General features: G+C 36.9%; 1 protein-coding gene across 18 annotated transcripts in view; it reads left to right on the forward strand.

Moving 5' to 3' along the window:
• LOC126354708 (MAP kinase-activating death domain protein) overlaps window positions 1-24371 on the forward strand; it is a 684767-nt gene that overhangs the window by 654637 nt on the left and 5759 nt on the right. For 17 of the 18 annotated variants that reach the window (XM_050004532.1, XM_050004534.1, XM_050004547.1 and 14 more), the window contains 2 exons: window positions 11473-11545; window positions 11871-11917. In XM_050004532.1, the coding sequence (XP_049860489.1) occupies window positions 11473-11545; window positions 11871-11917 (120 nt within the window). Of the gene's footprint in view, window positions 1-11472; window positions 11546-11870; window positions 11918-12051; window positions 12164-24371 lie in introns of all 18 variants that reach the window. The other variant, XM_050004538.1, reaches the window with a different exon arrangement.

Consider the following 24371-nt stretch of genomic DNA (forward strand, 5'->3'; position numbering starts at 1 on the left):
AGGTAACCTGAATCCACCCAGCTTTCGCTCCCATACAACAAAGTTGGTCGAAAGATTGAACGGTGCACAGATAACTTAGTCTTGGTACTGGCTTCCTTCTTGCAGAAGAGAGTAAATCGTAGCTGAGCACTCACTGCATTAGCTTTGCTACACCTCGCTTCCAGTTCTTTCACTATGTTGCCATCCTGTGAGAATATGCATCCTAAGTACTTGAAACCATCCACCTGTTCTAACTTTGTTCCTCCTATTTGGTACTCAATCCGTTTATATTTCTTTCCCACTGACATTATTTCGTTTTGGAGATGCTAATCTTCATACCATAGTCCTTACATTTCTGATCTAACTCTGAAATATTACTTTGCAAACTTTCAATCGAATCTGCCATCACAACTAAGTCATCCGCATATGCAAGACTGCTTATTTTGTGTTCACATATCTTCATCTCATGCAGGCAGTCTATTGCTTTCAACATATGATCCATAAATAATATGAACAACAGTGGAGACAGGTTGCAGCCTTGTCTTACCCCTGAAAGTACTCTGAACCATGAACTCAATTTACCGTCAACTCTAACTCCTGCCTGACTATCCATGTAAAGACCTTTAATTGCTTGCAAAAGTTTGCCTCCTATCCCATAATCTCGTAGAACAGACAAATTGCTTGCAAAAGTTTGCCTCCTATCCCATAATCTCGTAGAACAGACAATAACTTCCTCCTAGGAACCCGGTCATATGCCTTTTCTAGATCTGTAAAGCATAGATACAGTTCTCTGTTCCACTCATAACACTTCTCCATTATTTGCCGTAAGCTAAAGATCTGGTCCTGAAAACCTCTAAGAGGCCTAAACCCACACTGATTTTCATCCAATTGGTCCTCAACTAATACTCGCACTTTCCTTTCAACAATACCTGAGAAGATTTTACCCACAACGCTGATTAAAGAGATACCTCTGTAGTTGTTACAATCTTTTCTGTTTCCATGTTTAAAGATTGGTGTGATTACTGCTTTTGTCCAGTCTGCTGGAACCTGTCCCGACTCCCAGGCCATTTCAATTATCCTGTGTAGCCATTTAAGACCTGACGTTCCACTTTATTTGATGAGTTCTGACTTAATTTCATCCACCCCAGCTGCTTTATTGCACTGCAATGTATTGACCATTTTCTCCACTTCCTCAAATGTGATCCTATTTCCATCATCATTCCTATCCCATTCTACCTCGAAATCTGAAACATTGCTGATCGTATTTTCACCTACATTGAGCAACTCTTCAAAATATTCCCTCCATCTGCCCAAGGCATCCACAGGATTCACCAGCAATTTTCCTGACCTGTCCAAAATACTTGTCATTTCCTTCTTACCTCCCTTTCGAAGACTGCTAATTACACTCCAGAATAGTTTTACAGCAGCTTGATCCATAGTCTCCAACCTGTTTCCAAAGTCTTCCCAAGATTTCTTCTTGGATGCTGCAATTATCTGTTTGGCTTTGTTTCTTTCTTCAACATAACTTTCTCTGTCTACCTGAGTTCTAGTATGTAGCCATTTTTGATATGCCTTCTTTTTCCTTTTACAGGCTGCCTTGACTGTGTCATTCCACCACGCTGTTTGCTTCATCCTACTTTTACACACTAGTGTTCCAAGAGTTGTTTCCCGTTCCTGTTGGCCTCCATATCCTCTCCAAATTTACCCATAACCTTTTCATACCCTTCGGTTCGATTTCCAATCCTGTCTTTGTCCTTTACTCTAACAACTACATCACTGAGTCCCTCATAAAAACTATCCATCTTATCTTGATCTGTCCTTTCACAATGTGAAAATACTGACACAATCCTAATTTTATTGCTAGACACTGTCAAATCTATCCACATCAGTCGTTCGTTTACATACCTTACTGCAACTACGCTGGGTTCCATTTCTTTCCTGATGTAAAGCCCTACACCACATTGTGCTATATATATCTGGCAGGTCGATAGACACACAAACAAACACAAACTTACAAACAAAATTCTAGCTTTCGCAACCAACAGCTGCTTCTTCAGGAAAGAGGGAAGGAGAGAGAAAGACGAAAGGATGTGGGTTATAAGGGAGAGGGTAAGGAGTCATTCCAATCCCGGGAGCGGAAAGACTTACCTTAAGGGGAAAAAAGGGCAGGTATACACTCGCACACACACTCACATATCCATCCACACATACACAGACACAAGCAGACATTTGTAAAGGCCTTTACAAAACCCATATCCTTTCGTCTTTCCCTCTCCTTCCCTCTTTCCTGAAGTAGCAACCGTTGGTTGCGAATGCTATATATATATATATATATATATATATATATATATATATATATATATATATATATATATAAAACAGAAAGAAACTTCCACATGGGAAAAATGTCTGCTTGTGTCTGTGTATGTGCGGATGGATATGTGTGTGTGTGTGCGAGTGTACACCTGTCCTTTTTTTCCCCTAAGGGAAGTCTTTCCGCTCCCGGGATGGGAATGACACCTTACCCTCTCCCTTAAAACCCACATCCTTTCATTTTTCCCTCTCCTTCCCTCTTTCCTGATGAAGCAACTGCCAGTTGCGAAAGCTCATAATTCTGTGTGTGTGTTTGTGTGTTTTGTTCATGTGCCTGTCTGCCGGCGCTTTCCCGCTTGGTAAGTCTTGGAATCTTTGTTTTTAATATATATATATACCAAGCGGGAAAGCGCCGGCAGACAGGCACATGAACAAAACACACAAACACACACACAGAATTACTAGCTTTCGCAACCGATGGTTGCTTCTTCCTGCATCCTTTCATCTTTCCCTCTCCTTCCTGAAGAAGCAACCATCGGTTGCGAAAGCTAGTAATTCTGTGTGTGTGTTTGTGTGTTTTGTTCATGTGCCTGTCTGCCGGCTCTTTCCCGCTTGCTAAGTCTTGGAATATATATATATATATATATATATATATATATATATATATATATATATATATATATATATATATATATAAAAACAAAGATTTCCAAGACTTACCAAAAACAAAGATTTCCAAGACTTACCAAGTGGGAAAGCGCCGGTAGATAGGCACAATGAATAAAACACAAACACACACACAGAATTTGAGCTTTCGCAACCGGTGGCTGCTTCGTCAGGAAAGAGGGAAGGAAAAGGAAAGATGTGGGTTTTAAGGCAGAGGGTAAGGAGTCATTCCAATCCCGGGAGCGGAAAGACTTACCTTAGGGGGGGAAAGGATAGGTATATGCTCGCGCACACATACACACACACACGCATATCCATATATATATATATATATATATATATATATATATATATATATATATATATATATATATATATATATAATAGTAAGAAACTTCCACGTGGGAAAAATATATTAAAAACAAATATTCCATGACTTACCAAGCGGGAAAGTGCCGGTAGATAGGCACAATAAATAAAACACACACACACACACACACACACACACACACACACAGAATTTCTAGCTTTCGCAACCGACGGTTGCTTCTTCAAGAAAGAGGGAAGGAGAGGGAAAGACGAAAGGATGTGGGTTTTAAGGGAGAGGGTAAGGAGTCATTCCAATCCTGGGAGCGGAAAGACTTCCCTTAGGGGAAAAAAGGACAGGTGTACACTCGTACACACACACACACATCCGTCTGCACATACACAGACACAAGCAGACATTTGTAAAGGCAAAGAGTTCGGGCCCGAAAGCTAGAAATTTTGTGTGTGTGTTTGTGTGTTATTTTATTGTGTCTGTCTCCCACTTGGTATGTCTTGGAATCTTTGTTTTATATATATATATATATATATATATATATATATATATATATATATATATAACAGAAAGAAACTTCCACATGGGAAAAATATATTAAAAACAAAGATTCCAAGACTTACCAAGCGGGAAAGCGCCGGCAGACAGGCACATGAACAAAACACACAAACACACACAAAGAATTACGAGCTTTCGCAACTGGCAGTTGCTTCGTCAGGAAAGAGGGAAGGAGAGGGAAAAATGAAAGGATGTGGGTTTTAGGGGAGAGGGTAAGGAGTCATTCCAATCCCGGGAGCGGAAAGACTTCCCTTAGGGGAAAAAAGGACAGGTGTACACTCGCACACACACACACATATCCATCCGCACATACACAGACACAAGCAGACATATTTAAAGGCCTTTAAATATGTCTGCTTGTGTCTGTGTATGTGCGGATGGATATGTGTGTGTGTGTGTGCGAGTGTACACCTGTCCTTTTTTTCCCCTAAGGGAAGTCTTTCCGCTCCCGGGATTGGAATGACTCCTTACCCTCTCCCCTAAAACCCACATCCTTTCATTTTTCCCTCTCCTTCCCTCTTTCCTGACGAAGCAACTGCCAGTTGCGAAAGCTCGTAATTCTTTGTGTGTGTTTGTGTGTTTTGTTCATGTGCCTGTCTGCCGGCGCTTTCCCGCTTGGTAAGTCTTGGAATCTTTGTTTTTAATATATATATATATATATATATATATATATATATATATATATATATATATATATACAAGACATACCAAGTGGGAAAGTGCCGGGAGACAGACACAATAAAATAACACACATATATATAATCTTCCATTTAATATACAACCAGTAGAATTAGGTCATTTTGCAGATGACACTAGTACTGTAATCAATCAAAGCACATTTATAGCAACAGAATAAGTGGTAATCAACCATGTCTTCTACCTTTTCTTTTTATGACATGTACTCTAAGGATCTTAACCTCTTCAACAGGTTTCCTCCATCCTGCTCTCTCCAACACAGTCCTCTGCCATCCTCTAACTGTGAGCATTTTATGTCTTCTTCCACATCATCTATCCACTGCTTTCATGGCCTTTCTCTCTGACTTCTTCCAGTTGGCCTCCATTTAAAAACCATTTAGTTGTTCATCGAGCACCCACCTTAAGGGCATGTTTAAACCAGGCTATTCTGCTATTTCTTATTGTTTTTACAATGTCACCTTCTTGTATGAGATGATCTAGCTCAATGTTCATTCTAGAGCTGTAGACACCATTTTTATCCTGAATTCCCCATAGATCTTGTGGAGAATCTTGTGTCCAAATATCCTAAGCTGCTGCTCATCAGCACTCATTAATGCCCACGTCTTAACCATGTCCTTAACTGGTTTTATTTGAATGGTCTCGCTCTCAGTTTTAAGAAGATGTAATATATACAGTTCTGGACATCTAGAGGTACTACACCAATGAAAAGGATAACACATGGTGAGGAAATAATAAATATCAATGTTATTAGGTGTCCATATTGATGAGAATATACACTTGAAAAAGGACATTTTAGAACTGAAACAACTTAGTTCGTCCACTTTTCCATTTAGAATCATCACAAATTTTGAGGAAAGACAAATCAGTAATTTGAGATATTTTGAATATTTACATTCAATAATGTCATATGGAATAATATTCTGTGGTAATTCATCTTTAAAAAAGAAAATATGCATTGCTCAAAAATATGCTCTAAGAATAATATGTAGACATCTGTTTAGGGAGTTCGGCATTCTGACTACTGCTTCAAAATATGTGTATTTTCTCATGAAGTTTGTTGTAAATAATCCACTGGAGTTCAAAAGGAATAATGACGTTCATAATTATAATATCAGAAGGAAAAATGACATTCAATACTCTACATTAAGGTTGTCAAGTGCACAATGCTGCAACTAATACTTTTGATATGGATAATGATCCATGGAATGTGAAAGTATCTAAATAACTCCCACAAAAGCTTTTGATTTGGTCAACCATGCACCTCTCTTGGCAGGACTGAGAACATGCATATCATGAACACATCTCTTGAACTCCTTTCTATGTACCTAAAAAGCTGTAAACAATGCACAAATATAAATTATCAAAATGGAGTGAGAAAGATGAACATTCAGCGTATGAGACTGAAATAGTGATGCAGGGTGTGCCACATTGGTCAATACTGGGATCATTTCTTTTCCTTGTGTATGTATGTGATATTGTACAACCTTCTTATTCCAAATTAATTAATTATGATGATAACAGCTCCCTGCTGATTCATGTTGACAATGAGATGGATGTAACATTTGTTTCAACAGTGGGCTGTCAGAAGTTACTAAATGTTGTAGTAACTAGGGCCTAGAAATCAATACCACAAAATAACAGTTACTGGAGTTCAAAGCAGGCAACCCTTGCCTGTAGAATCATTTGTGGAATTTCATGTGCAGACAATGAAGACTGTAGATATCTTGGTCTGTACTCACATGTCAATCCTTTATTGGAAAACAATGTTAACAGTGTATGCAGAAAAATAACAAGTGTATTGTACTTGTTTAGTCAACTCAACAAAATTGTGTATAATAAAATGTTGAAAACAGTATATTGTGGGACAGTTTTCCTATTTGTAAGGTATGACATAAAACTGTGGAGCTTTGCCACTGATACACACTTGAACAGAACATTTATGCCACAAAAAGAGAGCTATTGGGCAAAAAGAGAGCTATTGGGATGATATACATGGTCTCTCTCTCTCTCTCTCTTATACAGGAGCTGCTAAGTCGCAGAATGGGCAATGAAAAGACTGTGATATATTTAAGCTTTCAGCCAGAGAGTGGTCGTGTGTGTGTGTGTGTGTGTGTGTGTGTGAGAGAGAGAGAGAGAGAGAGAGAGAGAGAGAGAGAGAGAGAGAGAGAGTTGTGCTTGTGTGAATGTGTATGTGTCTTCTGTTTTAGATGAAGGCCTTTTAGGTGGAAACTGAAATGTAGTAGCAGTCTTTTCATTGTGCCTGTCTGCGAATCAACTTCTCTTTTATATGGCGAGTAGAAATCTATCTTTTGATAATATTGTTAGTATTACATAGTGGAATAATAAATAATAAAATTAAAATATTTTCTTATAAATGAATGTCTGTATTCACTTTTGAACATGATGTGTTATGTATTAAATGTATGTACAAAAATATGATACATACTATACCTTTGTAAACAGTAGGGCACTTCCAAAAGTCATCATATTATTACTATATTCAACAAGGAATGTGAATAAAAATAAAACTTTAAAAAACGTAGACTGTTGGGAAACTGGTCTGTTACAGATGAACTAATGAGAATATTTTGCAGCGATTTCAGTATAAGCTTAGTAAAGTTGATGCTATACAACATGAAATAAATGTAGAGGAAAGGTATTACTCATGAAGTAGTCTGCATGAATCATTTGAGAAGAACTCATTTCAGTGAACTATATTTGTTAAACTGTTACCAGGTTCTAGGTAATAATGTGTAGCAACAAATTAACACAGTATGTACTATTCCGAACACTATTTACAACATAATAACATGATCCCAAGGCCTAAAGTTTAACTTGTGGAATACAGTATACAAATGTTTGACAGTTCTGTGTAACTGTTCGAAAATTGAGAACGTTGTCTTTAATATTATCATGTACTCATAAATTTGATCAAATTGTTTGTACACTTATTTCATCTGCTGATTTGAGCTCTCTCATTCTGTTTCTCTATCTGTATCTTAACTGTTGTTTACCTCTGTTTCATACACTTCTGTATAGTAATCCCTCTTCTGTATAGTAATCCATTTGTATAACCACTTTCTTGTATCCTTAAAATATGTTATGCTGCTGGTTAGTCATTGTCTTCAGCAGAATTTTGTTTTCCTTTGTCCTCCCAACACAGTTCCATTATATCTTTCTATATTTTTCATATTATTTTATTTTACTATCTTAAATAAGTAGCTACTTTTTCAGAAGTTTTTATGAAGACTGTTCAAGCACTGTGTTTTACTCCATCTTCCTCTGTCCTGAGTGTCATCTACATTCAACATATGTTTTACAATATCAAGAACACATATCATCTCATTGTTTGATGTGTCTCAATGGTTCTTTATTTTTCTCTGAGGGTTATTTTCAAGTTTAGAATGATCAAGCTCTGACAGTTTCAGCAAGGAAATTGTTTCTTAATAATTTGAACAAATCAATGATCTTCATCTTTGTTGAGTGAGATTCCTGGCTATGAGTGTGCCTTTATTGTCATTTCCTTGACTTGGATTTTAACTTTGTGCAACAAAAGAAACATTCTGCATACAATACTAGTAGTTTTCTAAATACCTTTAGTGAAAATACCCCAAAGCTTGTATTGTTTGTTCCTGTTTGTTACATGGATTGTCATGTAATATGTTTCTGGCTGTAGTACAACAATCAGTACCACAGAAAAAAATCTCAAGGTGATTAATAAATGCTACTTTATCCAGTCAGAAAAGAGATGTCATGTAATTTTAATGAATATCTCAATGAGTTCAGAGGATTTCTTACATACATCTCATTCTCATTAATGTAGACCACCATACAGTTCCAGTTGTGGCAAAGTCTTATGTCTACCAATTTGATAGCTTTGCCAGCCTTCTCATTGTCTTTTTTATCTTTTACTTCGTATCTTGTTTTAGAAACACCTGACTGGAAATATATGATAGATTTGTTTTTAATATACATGACATCGATCTATGAGTCAATCACTTCCATCTTCTAAGCAATGTCTTTATTACATTATAATACCAGAAACTTTAATGCTTTAAAGATTGTTATGATATCTCAAATACATTAATGTTGTTATTGATTAAAAAAACTGTCCCCCCTCCATCCAAAAACATATGTACAATAAGAATTACACAGGATGTAAAAAAAAAATTTATGTTTGAACTTTCAGGAAACACTCCTAAGGCATAGATGAAGGAAATATGTTATATTTAAATGGGTTCATAAACACTTTATTTCTGTGTACTTCCATTCATAATCACATTAATCAAGGGATACACAACTGGTTTGAATCATACTTAACAAACAGAATGTAAAACATTGTGCTGAATAATTTAAATAATGTTGGAAGGAGAAAAATTTTTGTGACAAGGGACAAACCATGAAGAGAGTCAACAAGGTTTAATTTTGGGGCCACTCCTATTACTTATTATGGGGTTATGAGAATCTTCATGAAATCACTTGATCATAACATCAACAAAGTTTTTCTGTCATTTGTGCGGGAACTGTTGGTGACTGTCTGTTAGGGCCTTGCGTTCTTCTACCCAGGACCAGTGAATAAACTTACCATGCTTTCTTAGAGAACACTTTACATCTTCTGCTAGAGCATATTCCTTTAAGAGTATGACAACATGTCCTTCATACATGATGGAGCTCTTCAATTTTAGCATTAATGTTTGTAGGCTTCTAAATAACGGATTCCATGATGGATGGATAGGTAGAGTGGCATCAGTTCCTTGGCCACCATGCTCTGTGGACCTAAATCCAATAGACTTTTTAGTTATGAGGGCATTTAAAAGCTCTTGTGTATGGAACACCAGGACAACATGTGCAGAGTCTTTGTTCCTGTATTGTGGAAGGCTGTGAAACAATACGCAATTCTCCAGGAATACATTAGCACATCAGGGATTTAGTGCAGTGGAGTGTTCGCACTCATATTCTTGTTAACAGAGATTGTGTTTAATATTTAATTAAGCAAAGTACTTCATTCTTTGCGGATACATACTTTTTCTGTGTTTCCTGTGATTAATGTGTTGAAAAGATGTAGAAAATGAGCTTAACATGGTAATAAAGTGTGTTATGGACCCATGTCCGTATAACATATTTTATTACTCCTGTGTGAGGAAAGTTTCCTGAAAGTTTCTGCCTCACCCACTATCCAATTATATGGATGTACATAGTTGGGATGAGTTTGCATTAAGTGAGCTCATGATGTAAGAAACAATGTTTAGTAAAGATACAGAAAGATAGTCAATAGTTAGTGTAATTACCCATAGATAGGTATAATTGATTTAATATACTTTATGAAAATAAAAGAGAATGTAATGAGAATGGTATAAAATTAAACTGAATACATTTTCTGCTTTTCCATGTGAGTAAAAGAAATAAAAAAACATAACAAAAAAGATTGAGAGCTTTTCATTAGTTTGTACTCTAACTATTGATCAAATCTTTTCCCTAGTAATGTGGTTAGCAGGAAATCAACATAATATCAATACTCATAAAATATGTAGCTATTTTGAGATTTGAATCTTATTATAATATTGTTTGGGAGTGTTACACATGAATAGACCTTGTAAAAGAATTGGAACTGTCTAAAAAGAGAGTCAGGTTGACAAGTACATGATACCTATTCTGAAGTGATGTACGGAACTGATTCAATTCCTCATTGACATTCACAGATTTAGAAGTTAGCAGAAATTAATGTGTTAGCTTTTTCGGAAGAGATAGGAGGGATGAAAAGGAGCACATGAATAGATAAAATGAGAGAATGAAAGAGAAAGGTGAAGTAATGTGGAGAATGAATGAAAAAGGTGAAAAAAGAAGGGACAAAATGTGAAATATACAAAGAGGAAGAGAGTAGAGGATGAGATGAATTGAGAAGAGATATAGGGAAAGAGATGTGATTTATAAGAGGTGATGGCATGTAAATATATATTAAATTCAAATATAACTGTTTATAAACAGCCAGAAGCTTAGCGACATTTGAAAGTCAAAAGAAATAGCATAATAATGCCTCTATTTGCTCTTTATATTAGTTCCCACCTTTCTCCTTACATCACTTAGAACATTATTTCTTTAATTAACAGGAATTTTTTGTGCCCTAAAAAGAATAAATAATAGTACCATGTATCAACAAAAATGTTTGTTGTGTATCTGCTTCTTCCAGACTTTTCATGACTGAAACATATAACAATTTTTATACAAATGCAAAATGATTGTCCTAACCACAGTTCTGTGAAAGACAAATACAACTGAAGGGTGTAATATCTTCTATGTCTGGTAGTTAGTCAGAATTCCTGCGGTATTTTGTTGTGGTGAATTAATAGTGGATGCTAAATCTTAAACTATACATTCTTGAACACATAAGAAAAAACTTAAATACGTAAACTTACTTGTAACAATGATTTCTGATTTTTTTGGCATAACTGAGTGTAATATCTTTTTAGATTCTATCTATGCTGACGATTCCATTTTCATGTACAATATTTCAACTAGATCAGTCAATGAAATATTGTCCTTAAAAATGCCATTGTGAACTTTATTGGAACTTCTGAAAGATACCACCTGTATTTGTAATAGTTGTTTACTAAATTACAAAAACATACATTCCTGGATAAATCCCTAAGTACAGTACTCTGCATTTATTACACTCTACTAAGTATCTGTTATATCTGACTAGAGATAGTCAATATCAGTAGTTTGTATCATAACAGAAAATGTGTTAGGTCACATGGCTAAATGCTCTTGAGTTTGTTGCAGTGAATCTATACACATTTAACTGGTTATGTGGTTCAATAACCACTTCATTTTATCATACTGTGGACTAATAATTTGTCTTTTGCTTGCACCATCTAAAGTTGCTATTGATTAAAACTGTTTCTTGCAATAAACTGATCTTCCTCTCTTTTTCTCCTATCCAGTTCTTTGTACGGTTGGATCACATTCGCAAATGCTTCACTCAGAAAGGTGGAATCTTCGTCTTGGAAGAATATAGTAAGTGAATTAAGTTGTAGAAACATCCAAAAGACTGGCTTTGCTTGCAATTTCAAAAACATGTGCCGATTACTATGTTTGTTCATCACATTAAATATTGCTGTTCTTTCTGTTTGTGTATCAAAAACAACGGTGTATTTGGAATATTGAGTAATTTTTTCGAGGACTTTGTTATTTCATGTGTGTTGTGGATAATCATCATACCTGTTTTTGCTCTATGTTGACAGCATGTGCTGATTTTGTTGGTAAAAATATCATTCATGTTCTTTAATACATTGTAATAGCATACATAATAAGTTATTTGTTTGCTCTCTTCAATTCACAGACCCCAAGACAAGACAGGTGATACAGAGGAGGTACAAGTCTTCAATGGTAAGTGACAAAAATATTCTTGCAACAACAACATGTATACTTTGATTTAGCCTCTTTTTGTTAATCTGACTTACTGACCTTGACTTCCTTATTTGTGTTTAGTTTACATTTTAGACTTTTCATTCTGATTCTAGGATAGTGAATTGAACCTGGCTGTCCATCGTGTGATATCTGTAAAGGTTGCACAAAGCATGCTGCTCTCCGAACGACCCCTCGCATGATATATGAAACTGCTCTCTCATTGTCGTAAGCTTTTCTGTTTTTGTTGTTTATATGCACTAGCACTTTCTGTTTGAATGTATTATATTTTGTATTATTTTGCATACTTTCTGTTTTTCCTTGCATTAACTTCAAAGAGTTTTTATTTTCATATATATTAATCAGGTTGGGAGGGGGGGGGGGGGGGGAGAAAAAAAAAAAACACTATATAAGGCACTGGTATTCCATTAATTACTGGATTTCCAATTGGTGTGCTTGAGTGTCGATTAAGCATTATCAAAAATACATTTAGTGAACAATACAATATTTAAAAAATGCTTATGTGGAAAAATACCAAATGTTAAGGCAAATTAGAATATCACATATGACTTGAGAAAAATCTGAAATGAAAGAAGGGAGTGGAAGAAAGGAGACATCATAAATGCTTTAGTTACTTTGAGCATGAATTTTTCGTGTATCAGTTTAGTTATTGCCTTTAGCTTATTGATGAACAATGCAGGAGTGTGTGAGCAAACACGCGCGCGCACGCACACACACACACACACACACACACACACACACACACACACACAATGGTAAAGACATTTTAATGCATTAACCAGACAGTGCAGTCAAGAATCTCCTTAATGTAAATTAAAATTTATGAAGGTACTTTCTTCATTCATTATGATTGTGTTAGGTATCAATGTCTGCAGTGGCAGTCTGCTTGAGTAGTGCATTGTACATTCTCTGATTCTGCACTACTAACAGATCCTGTAAAAAGTTGATGGCCATGCTTCACAAGTTTGTGTATGACTCCCATAAATTCATGTCATTTGGGGCACTGAAAGAAAATATAATCTTTATTACGCCAGTGTCTACAGGTTTTACCAAATATGCCTATTTTAAGATGAATTATTGAATAAACATGGAGCATACAGACAGTGTGTAAAGTTTTTCACTGGCTGAGAGCATTGGATGTTTTTTTTGTGTAGTTCTTCCCTTTGTGTCTAGTTGCATTCTCCCACTCCATTGTCAGTATTCTATGATGCCTCTAAACAGTGCCTGCCTGTTATCTGTACTTGTGTTCTCAGTCTGTCATTTACACTGCTTCTGCAGGACACTAGCAGAGGAAGAAGTATTCCAAAAATTGACCATTGTTTCCTCATCCCACCAAAGTCCATCCACTATACTGTGCATTGTAACCCAAGTAAAGTTACAGATTTTGCTTCTTCTTACATTGATCCGAGAACTTCGCTAAACCTGTGTGCAATAAGGTTTTCCATGTTTCTGACAAGATACTGAAGTTTGTCTGAGATACTTACACCAGCTATTGCTATTTGACAAAATAGCATTTGGATCTATTCATCGTATTATGTGATCATGCTCGCCTTGGCCTATATACCAAATACCCTTTATGATGACTCAGAAATGAGTAATACCCATTTTATGAATAAAGCGACAAAATGATTGCCAAGTGGACTACTTGACAGTAATAAACATGTAAGCAAGAAATCCAGTCCCCTAAGGAGTGCCAGATCAACCATTCTCTCCTGAGCAAGACAAGATTTTGCAGATTCTACTCATATTCTGATACTCCTCTTAATCTAGCATCACATGTGGTGATGTCCATTTCAATGAAGAGCTTACATCTCTTCACATAAGGTGAGTCGACATCCTATATTTTCAGGATTGTTCCTTACTTAGCTTAAGTGTTCCATTGTCCTGACAAAATGCATATGGAATGCATATTGCCCTGTTCTTCATCACTCGTCCCATATGTTTTGAAGCAGTATGTTTTCAAGTAACATGTAGGATAACAATGTGGTCATATGCAAAAGTAAATGCACTCTTTTATTAAACCAAACTCCATTAGATCTACCACTTTCAACTTTCTTGTATCTCAAGATATCTGATGCAAGAAACTGTAGCCCATTACTGTGTTTGTGCTAGACCTACATGGCACTAATGCTGCTGCAGAAAGAATGTTCCTGTTACAAATGCTTTATGGACTGATGAAAAGAATAGTTTTGATGTGGAAACTCAAGGAAACAATTTCAGGATACTTCAGTTGTTGGTTTTTATAAAAGAAACTATCAAACTCCTGAATGACACATTCTTCTGCAAAATATAATAAAAAAGACTTTTCAGGAACTACCCATGACAAAACTTCCAGGCCAGTTGATGGTGTGAAATAAATAACCTAGGTAACTAATAATCATTTCTGTTCCTAGTTAAAGATCTCATTTTGTTAAAGTGATAGAGTGTGTTTTCATGTGACATGAACAAAATGATAAAATATTAACTTGATTAATAATGCAAGTAATTCGTTTTTTTGTTAGTTTGAGTTTAAACAAAAAGGTATAGTGATACATGTTGGTGTAGCATAAATCAACACAAATCTACTATCTAGACACAGCATTAATGAAAGTTTCCACAAAACAAATATTCATTTTAGCTGTTAGCTGGATTCCATATTTTGATTTTGGAAATCTGGTCACCCCAACTTCACGTTACATTTTCTTAAAAATTGGAATGTTGGTCACTGGTGGATGTAACTGATATTTCGTTAAATATTTCCATTTATATTATTCAGACATTCAGACATGTATACTAACAAAAACTGTCAAGTTTTGACAAATTAATTTAATTCAATGGTTAAAAAATCTACTCACCTAGCGGCAACAGAACACACACATAAAAGAAGGTTATAATTAGGCCAGCTTTCAAAGTCAGTGGCTCCTTCTTCAGGCAGAACAGTTGAAGGGGAAGGAAGTGTGATGAAGGAAAAGGTCCATAGGGGTCTAGGAAAAGGGGTTGATTTTGGGAAAATCACCTTGAAGTGTGGGTCAGGGGAGACTTACCAGAAGGGATGAGAAGGAAAGACTGATTGTTGGGGACTGCATTGGAAGAGATATGAAAACTGGAAGAAAGGGTAATATCCAAGACAGAATTTACTGTGTAAACATCATGCATCAGTTAATAAAAGTGAAAAGCTAAGTGCATTGTATGAAATGGAGGTGGGAGGGGGTTGCGGTGAAAAATATGTGTAGATAAGACAATGAAAGATGTAGAAAACTGAAACAAAGTGAAGAAAAGAGTAGTTACTGTGAAGAAATGCTGAGACAGAAGAAATTAATGTAAATTAAGACCAGATAGCTGGTAAAAACCAAGGACAGTTGTAGCACTAGTTTCTGCTTGCAGAGTTCTTCGAAACTGGTGTCTCGGGGAAGAATCCATATGGTGCATTTGGTGAAAAAGGCACTGAGGTCACATTTGTCATGTTGTAGAACATGCTCTGCAACAGGATATTACTTGTTGCCAGTAAACACCCTCTGCCTATGCCCATTAGTTCTAATTGATACGTTGGTGGTAGTCGTGCTGATGTAAAAGGCCTAACAGTGTTTAAATAATAGCTGATATATCGTATGTGTTGTTTCACAGGTGGATCTCTCTGTGATAGTATATGTTTAGCCAGTTACAGGGCCATTATAGGTGGTGGCAGGAGGGTGCATAGGGCAAATCTTGTAGCAGGAAGGTCACAGTGGTAGGAGCCATAGGGTAGGCAGATGGGTGCAGAAGGTGTTTAGTGCCTGACAAGAATAATGCAGAGATTGGGAGAGTGACAAAGAGCTATTCTAGATGTGGTGGGCCAAATTTCAGATACAATGGATCTCATATCAGGGCATGGATGCAGAAATTGGGAGAGTGACAAAGAGCTATTCTAGATGTGGTGGGCCAAATTTCAGATACAATGGATCTCATATCAGGGCATGGTTTTAGGAAGTCTACATCTTCAGCTACATCTACATATATACACTGCTAGACACCAAGTGGTGTGTGGCGGAGGGCACAATTTGCCCCAAAGTTAGATCCCCCCCCCCCCCCCTCCCCTTCTGTTCCATTTGCCGATTGGGCAATAAAAAAACAACTGTCTGAATGCCTCAGTATGAACCGTAATTTCCCTTATCTTTGAATGGCGATCATTGCGTGATTTGAAAGTTGGTGGTAATAATATATGCTCTACATCCTTGGTGAAGATTGGATTTCAGAATTTAATGAGCAGCCCCTGCCGTTTATCAAGTCTATCTGCAAGTGTGTCCCACTTCAAACTTCCTACGAGATTTGTAATGCTCTCACAATGCCTAAATGTACCAGTCACGAATCTTGCCGCTCTTCTTTGGACCTTCTCAATCTTTTGAATCAGACCCAACTGGTAAGAGTCCCACACAGACAAACAATACTCTAAGACTGGATTAACTAAGCTATTTCCTTTGTTGAAGGACTGCAATCGCTTCAGGATTATATCTATAAACCACAATCTAGAGTTTGCCTTACCCATTACTTGTGTAAGGAGTATAGTGTCTGACAAGAATAATGCAGAGATTGGGCCCACCACATCTGGAATAGATGTGGTGGGCCAAATTTCAGATACAACAGTCACACCCAGATACTTTATGGATGTTACCACTTCCAAATACTGGGCATTTATTTTGTACTCATTCATTAATGGGGGTTCCACTTACTAATATTGGGAGATAACTGCCAGTCATTACACCACATATTTATTTACACATTGATTTGTTCACAACTTTCATGTGATACTACTTTCCTGTGACTACAGCATCATCGGCAAATAGTCTAATGCTGCTGTCAGTACCATCAACCAGATTGTTTATGTACATCGTAAAAAGCTGTGGACCTATTACGCTGCCCTGGGGAACACCTGAAGTTATGCTTGTTTCTGTTGAAGTCACCCCATTCAGGACAATATGCTGCTCCCTGTCTGTTAAAAAACTTTCTCTCCAACCACATATGTCATCAGATAGACCATAAGTGCGCACTTTTTGTAGCAAGCGACAGTGCGGAACTGAGTCTAACACCGTTCAAAAGTTGAGAAATATGGCATCAACCTGGGATGGCATCAACCTGGGAGTCAGTATCTAGAACATGTTGTATATCATGCCCAAAAGGGGCCAGCTGTGCCTTGCATGACTGCTGTTTCCTAAAACGATACAAGTTTCTTCAGAAGAGCTTCTCAGAGAATAGGAAGGTCATTATGTCTGAACACAAATGTGTTTCATGGTTCTACAACAAATTGATGTCAGTGAAATTGGTCAGTAAGTATGTGCATCCGATTTTCTACCCTTTTTATAGATTGTTATGACCTGGGCCTTCTTCCAGTCCCAAGGAACTTTCCACTGTTCCAATGTTCTTGGTAGATGACGGATAAGAATGGTGCTATATTTGTACCATATTCAACATATAATCTTACAGGGATACTGTCTGGGCCAGATGTGTTCCTGGCTAAGGATCTTAGTAGAATTTCAGCCTTCGGTTTATCATAATCAGTTACATTACACATACTGTTAGCAAGAGAATGTATTGAATTATTTGTAGCGTTCATAGATTTTATGTATGACCATAATTTTTTGGGGTTATTTTTAGAATCTGCTGACAAAATACTGCTTTCAAATTCGTTAAAAGAATCTCTCATTGTCCTTCTGACAGCTGCTTTCATTTTCGTAATTTCGTTTTGTCAGCAGGACATGACTACGTTTAAAACAACTGTGTAAAATTCTCTGCTTTCTCAGCAACTTCCTAATATATTTGTTGTACCAAGGTGGATCCTTTCCCTCTCCTATATTTTTGCTTGGCACATACGTCTCTAGCACATGGTGGACAATACTTTTAAATTCCAACCAAAGATGTGATATCTTTGTGTCCCACGGTGAATGCTTGGAGATGACTATGAAGATATTCATTAATGACACTTTTATTTGCTTTCTCAAACACGAAAACTCTACACTGTCATGGTATTGTCGAAGTAGGTGATTGATACATTGATGCAGTCCCTATCAATCAATCTTTCCTTCTCATCCCATACAGTAAGTCTCCCCTGACCCACAGTTCTGGGTAACTTTCCTGAAATCTGCCCCTTTTCCTAGACTTCTCCAGTCCTTTTCCTTCACCCCTCTTTCTTCCCTTTCAACCCTTCTGCCTGAAGAAGGAGCCACTGACTCTGAAAGCTTGCCTAATTATGACCTACTTTTATGTTTGTTTTCTGCTATCGCTTGGTGAGTAGACTTTTTATCTACCCAATTAAATTTCAGTGTATACAGTTATGTTATGCATCTTAGTTACTGCAAAGACTACTTTGCCATCACCTTCATTGCCTGGAGGTGCCCTTTGATGATATTTATTAGTTATCCAAATACTCATACTGTCACCCTTTTTTTATGTTTCCGCATAAATATCAGAGAAATCTTTCTCTGATCACCAGTACTGTTCTTGTCTGGAATATATAAGCCTTTGTGCCATATGAGAGTACTCTTCTGTAAGAGTTTTGCAAATTCCAACAGAACCATAATTTTTTGGGGTTATTTTTAGAATCTGCAGACAAAATATTGCTTTCAAATTCGTTAAAAGAATCTCTCATTGTCCTTCTGACAGCTGCTTTCATTTCATTTTGGTTATCAATATACCGTAATAATCCAACAGAACCTCTTTCATTACACTCCTGAAACCCATTTCATTGAAATTAACTGTTGTATTTTAGTGCAGAACGTAACTTATGTTTGTTTTAATTACTATGATCTCAGTACACACCCGACAAAAGAAAGTGAAGTACCCAAAAGACCTTGTCACATGTCAATGTAACTTTGCACATGTATACACTATCAGATAGTATGTGAATGACTTAAGTTGCAGTTCTCTGTGAGGGGTAGTGACCACCAGAGTGCATTAGTGTTGTCCACATTTAGTGCTGTTACCAGGTCTGGTAGTTTATACAAGGGGCATGAACAGTGGCAGATGTTGATTGATCACTGTGAACGACACAGAGATGTGGTATATCATGTGAGAAAGCATTATCAGCACCTGAGAGAGTCTGAAAAGGACCTCATTGTGAGCCTTCATTTGGAGGTTGGTCTAATTGTGTGATACTCAGATTTTTGGGGCGTTTTGTTGTGACAGCAGCCCAATGTTGGACTTCTTGAGAAAGTGAGAACAGACTCTACTCATTGATGAGGTTTCAGTCGACTATGTCTCCCCAGCGCAATGGAGGTTTGGCATATCATGTACTGAACACATCATAACCCTTCACATCTGCACCTTCCATCCAATAACAAGTAATGAAGCCACTGTAACACTCATTGTCATCCTTCACCAAGGAGACTAGCAGCAGCCTCATTACAAATTACCCACCCGTGTATAGGCTGCCATTAACACCATAACACAAATGGCTGCATTTGGAGTGGTTCCACGCCTGATAAGTGTGGGCTGCAGATGACTGGCATTGCACTGTGTGCAGAAATGAATCACGGTTCTGCGAGACACTGGATGATTCTCGTTGGTGAGATGGTGGTGATCTCGAGAGGTTCATTCTTGCAATGTTTTGGAAAGGCATTGCGGTGTTACTCCTGGAATCATGATTTGAGGAATCATTGGATATAATTTCAGGTAATGGATGGTAGTGATTGAGAGAACTGTGATGGCTCAAGGGTATGTCATGGATATCGTGCGAACTCATGTATTACCTCTCATGCAACAGTATTGCGGTGTCATTTTTCAACACACAGTTGCTCATCCACATGTAGAATATTCTCTATGAAATGTCTGTGTGATGTTGAGATGTTTCCATGCACAGCAAGATTCACAGATCTGTCCCATAGAACATATGTGGGACCAGCTCAGATGTTAACTCCATCCCAATGGCAGTATCCAAGATGTCAACGACCAGTTAAAATTTTGTGGTCAGCTTGCCTCAGGAGAGAATATAACAACCTTATGGAACTCTTCCCAATTGAATCAGTGCATGCATCCAGACCAGAGGGGGGTACATCTGGAGGGGGTACTGATAAATGCGTTCATACTGCCAAGTTCTTTGTAAAAAATTGCCTCAGTTTTGTATGACTGAAATAATATCACATAAAGTTTCATTTCCTTCTCCTCTTCTGGATGCTTAATTTTTTTGTCAGGCAGTGTATTTTTTATGAGGGATTATATGGATGCACTAATGGAAAAAGTCAAAATAAATTAATCAAGCCAACTAACTATGAGCAATGAATGTGTGTAAAAATTTAGTTTCACCTTACACTGTAAACAGGAAGAATTGAAAATCAGTATGAAAGGAAACTGTACCAGTTGTAATGACCAATGAAGAGATATGATGGTTGCTGACAACATTTAACTCAGTTGTTACTGTTTCAGGAAATTGTCCTCATGCTATTGTGTTGAGAGATCTTAATTCTGAATCCTTGTCATTGTCATCATATCCTATGCCACATTTGCTGCGATTTTTGCATAAAATTTGACTTTGTATTCATTGCCAGTGGCAAGTTAAACTCAGCTGTCTTAAGATGAATGCAACTTTTTTGCCTCACTAAAGCAAGTAAATTATTTTTACAAGAAAGAGATTTTTTTAAAATCACGTATCTGGCTTTTAATCTCTCTCATTCTTCCTGTGCTACGTTATTAGCTGCTTTATAGACAAGAAACAAAGGAAACTTTACCTGAAAATGGAGATGGTCTATAATGGAATGAATAAAACTAGGCAAAGGGCTTGTTGTTGTTGTTGTGGTCTTCAGTCCTGAGACTGGTTTGATGCAGCTCTCCATGCTACTCTATCCTGTGCAAGCTTCTTCATCTCCCAGAACCCACTGCAACCCACATCCTTCTGAATCTGCTTAGTGTAGTCATCTCTTGGTCTCCGTCTACGATTTTTACCCTCTACGCTGCCCTCCAATACTAAATTGGTGATCCCTTGATGCCTCAGAACATGTCCTACCAACTGATCCCTTCTTCTGGTCAAGTTGTGCCACAAACTTCTCTTCTCCCCAATCCTATTCAAAGGGTTTAAAGAAAGCAAATGTCGTGAATGTCTATAGTGTTCTCTCCATCTAGCCATAAGGCTGTAGGCAGAACTGTAGTGTCAACACATGGTCTGTGCTATTGTGAGCTCTGTACTCTGAGAGACAAGATACGAACTGTGGCAATTCATTAGCTGTAGCCATTTGTGGAGACTATCTGTCATGATTTTATAATAGTTTGTTGTGGGTGAACCACATTGAAAAGGGCTGTTGAGGCATTTAATCTCGTCTAGCATTCATTGTGCCAGGTCAGAGCTTTCATTAGCATAGTTCCCAGTGGTGGGTTTAAGCAGTGCCAATAGCTGTGTGAGCATGCATGGACACATAATTTCACAATGCTTTGAATGTTCTTTGCTGAGAAGTAGGTTGCCTGTGATAATTGCCAAAGGGCAGAATAGTTCAACAATAACTAGTCAGCTGTGTTCCACAGGAACATATCAACTGTGATTAACACAGCTGAGAATGCCCTCAAATGTCCAAAATAGGGGCAGCTGGCATGCTAATTTGTGCATGTTTTCCAAAAATCGTAGTCTTGTAACAGCAATTGAAATTATTCTATATTGTGTGTAGCTGTAAGATTCCAGCTTGAGTTGTTTACTCATGAGGATATTGTTGTAGTATATTAAATCTGTATTCATACTATGTATTCACCATAGCATTTAGGTAGTTTGCTGAAAATTTAATCCAAATAGTTCACACTCACCAATATGTTTTTAATGATTGTTCAAATAAATGATGGAATATGGCAGATTGAGGAGAAAATGCTGATACTGACCGAGGAAACAAAGTATCCATGTAATAAGTATATTCCTTTTTTACTTAAAAATACAGGAGGTGAGATCTGTAATTATCAATATGATCTGGCAACCAAGCAACATTCAGTGGCATGTGTTCATCATCTTCCCCACGTCCCAAAAATAGTAGGCTGACAAAATCAAAGATTAAGATGATATTGATCAGCTTTTTTGAGGATGTGGGCTTGGACCATCATGAATTTCTACCTGAAGGTCAAACAGTCAACTTGGAAGATTGTAAGGGAGTTTTGAAATGGCTGCTGCAATGCATCTAGAGGGTGCTCTACTGGAGTGGAAAGTGGACATTTTTCCGCAATAACTACTATCTGCGCACAGTGATCTGCATGCTCAACTTTCATGTTTAACACCCACCTTATTCTCCAGATTTGGTACCAGCAGACTCCTTTTTGTTACCCCACCATAAATTAGCTCTGAAAGTCTTACACTTTTGCAGGTGCTGCAGATATTCAACTACATGTGACATCGTTGCTTTGAACAGTTCCACAAGAAGTGTTACTGACAGTTTCCAATAGCTTTACAACTGATGTCAGAAATATGTTGTAGCTAATGGTGATTACTTTGAAGGCTGGTAAAGGTATTTTGTTCATAACTCTTGTTTTCTTTATTTCATGATACCATTCACCAAACATTTCATATCCAACTTGTATGGAACTTCATTCATGTATCTGTCAGTCCCATTGAACTGTGAAGGCAAAATTAGTCTAATAACTGCATCTACAGAGACACATAAGCCATCATTCTTTCCATGTTACAAGCATGAATGAAACAGGGAGAAATTATAAAATGTGGACAATATTATTTTTCATGTATTGCAGATTTGTATAAATTTGCGTGTTGATTTTCAACCGTCACAAGTTTTCTCATTGATGGGATTTTCTTACACTATAGTAACAAATTTGCTAGGGTGCATCCTTGAAATTGGCTGTTTCATCGTGTGTGTGTGTGTTTTTATTTTTTTTTTATTAAAAAAGAAAAAAAAACAAAAAAAAAACATAAAACCACACACAGGAAAGAAAGAAACTGTGAGAATCTCCCTCAACATTATTTGAAATGAGAGATATGGAACTGAATATTACTGAATGTTGTATACTTGTTTTGACAGATGTCTTCATTCTTTTTTCCCTGGTACTATTATTCTATTTATCACTGGTGTAGTACACCATCCCTCTTGATATAGTCTGTACTAACATCTTCCAGTTCGATGATGTGACATATATTTTCTGCCCCTTCCTCCTGCTCTTGTTTCCATCTTTTGGATACTTTTTTTCCACAGACTTTGTTCCCCTTCCTGTCATTTCTTTTCCATTTCTGTTTAGCATTGTTTACATCCTTATTTAATCTTACCCTAGTAGTAATTATTTCCCCGCTTTTGCTGTGTGAATGTTATCTCAAATAAAAAAGTAGTTCGGGCTACCACAGTTGTACTTCAGTTTTTATAGTTGTCTAATTTTTGTTATTAAAATTAGTAGTAGTAGTAGGAGGAGTAGGAGTAGTAGTAGTTTTATTAGTGGTAGTAGTAGTAGGAGTAGTAGTAGTAGAACAGAACTGGAATTTAAGAAATATTTGTGGATTCAGTTATGGTCCCTAGCTGAGGCCCATTTATCTGCTTACAAGAATATTTTTGATGGAAGTACTAAAAAAATCATTGCAAGAAACTACTAAAACACATATTATGTATCCCATATAAACATCGAAAGCTATGTGCACGTGCAGAGACAGTTTTGTCAACCCAGTATTTTTTATACCTGTAGATTCACCAAGCTCACTTTTAGATTTTGCGTTCCCATGTGAACTGAAAGATGCCAAAATAAAACAATTTATTTTCTAGATGGATACTTACTTGGGATCAAAAATGGATTTCCTGCAATATTTGTATGTTTTTGTGTAATGTTCCATGGGCAAGTAGGTACAGCAAATGATAATGTGCAAGAGTAAATACGATGTTCAAGGATGGTGAAGTCACACCCATATACCTTGTAAATTATGACATAAGGTCAGACGATTAATGAAAGATGTCCAAAGTCTAAAAAAGAGTCTCCTTGTGCTACAACAACGCAAGAGTCTTCTTGATTAAAATGTGCATGGAACTATGAGTTACATTTGACTTTTTTTCTGGAATGCTTTGTCTCATTGTCAGTCTCTGCATTCAACAAACTTCGTCCCTTTGGTTAATGCATTTTTACTATTCTTGGAGATATTTCTAAGCAGATTAACTTTCACTGGTAAAAGATCATTAAAAAAGATATCCAGTACATTTTGTAAATAACCCAAAAGTAATAAATGAATCAGAAAATTATGTTGATAAAACAATGACAAGAAGTTTTTGACATAACTATCGGATATTTGTGTGGCCATATTCCTCTTTCGCACTAGATGACTTATGTCACCACATAAGGCACTTTTAAATGTACCTATGCTTTGTACGTAGGTTATTCATGAAGACTCTAGTGAATGCTTTTAACACCTTTTCAAAATTTCTGTAAAAGATATAAGGACTGAACAGAGTGATAAGTTCAGTCAGAAAGGCATAGTAGAATGAAGAACAAAAGACAGAACAATTGTGCATTAAGT

Source organism: Schistocerca gregaria, chromosome 3 (genome assembly GCF_023897955.1).
Source record: "Schistocerca gregaria isolate iqSchGreg1 chromosome 3, iqSchGreg1.2, whole genome shotgun sequence".
Classification (NCBI taxonomy): domain Eukaryota; kingdom Metazoa; phylum Arthropoda; class Insecta; order Orthoptera; family Acrididae; genus Schistocerca; species Schistocerca gregaria.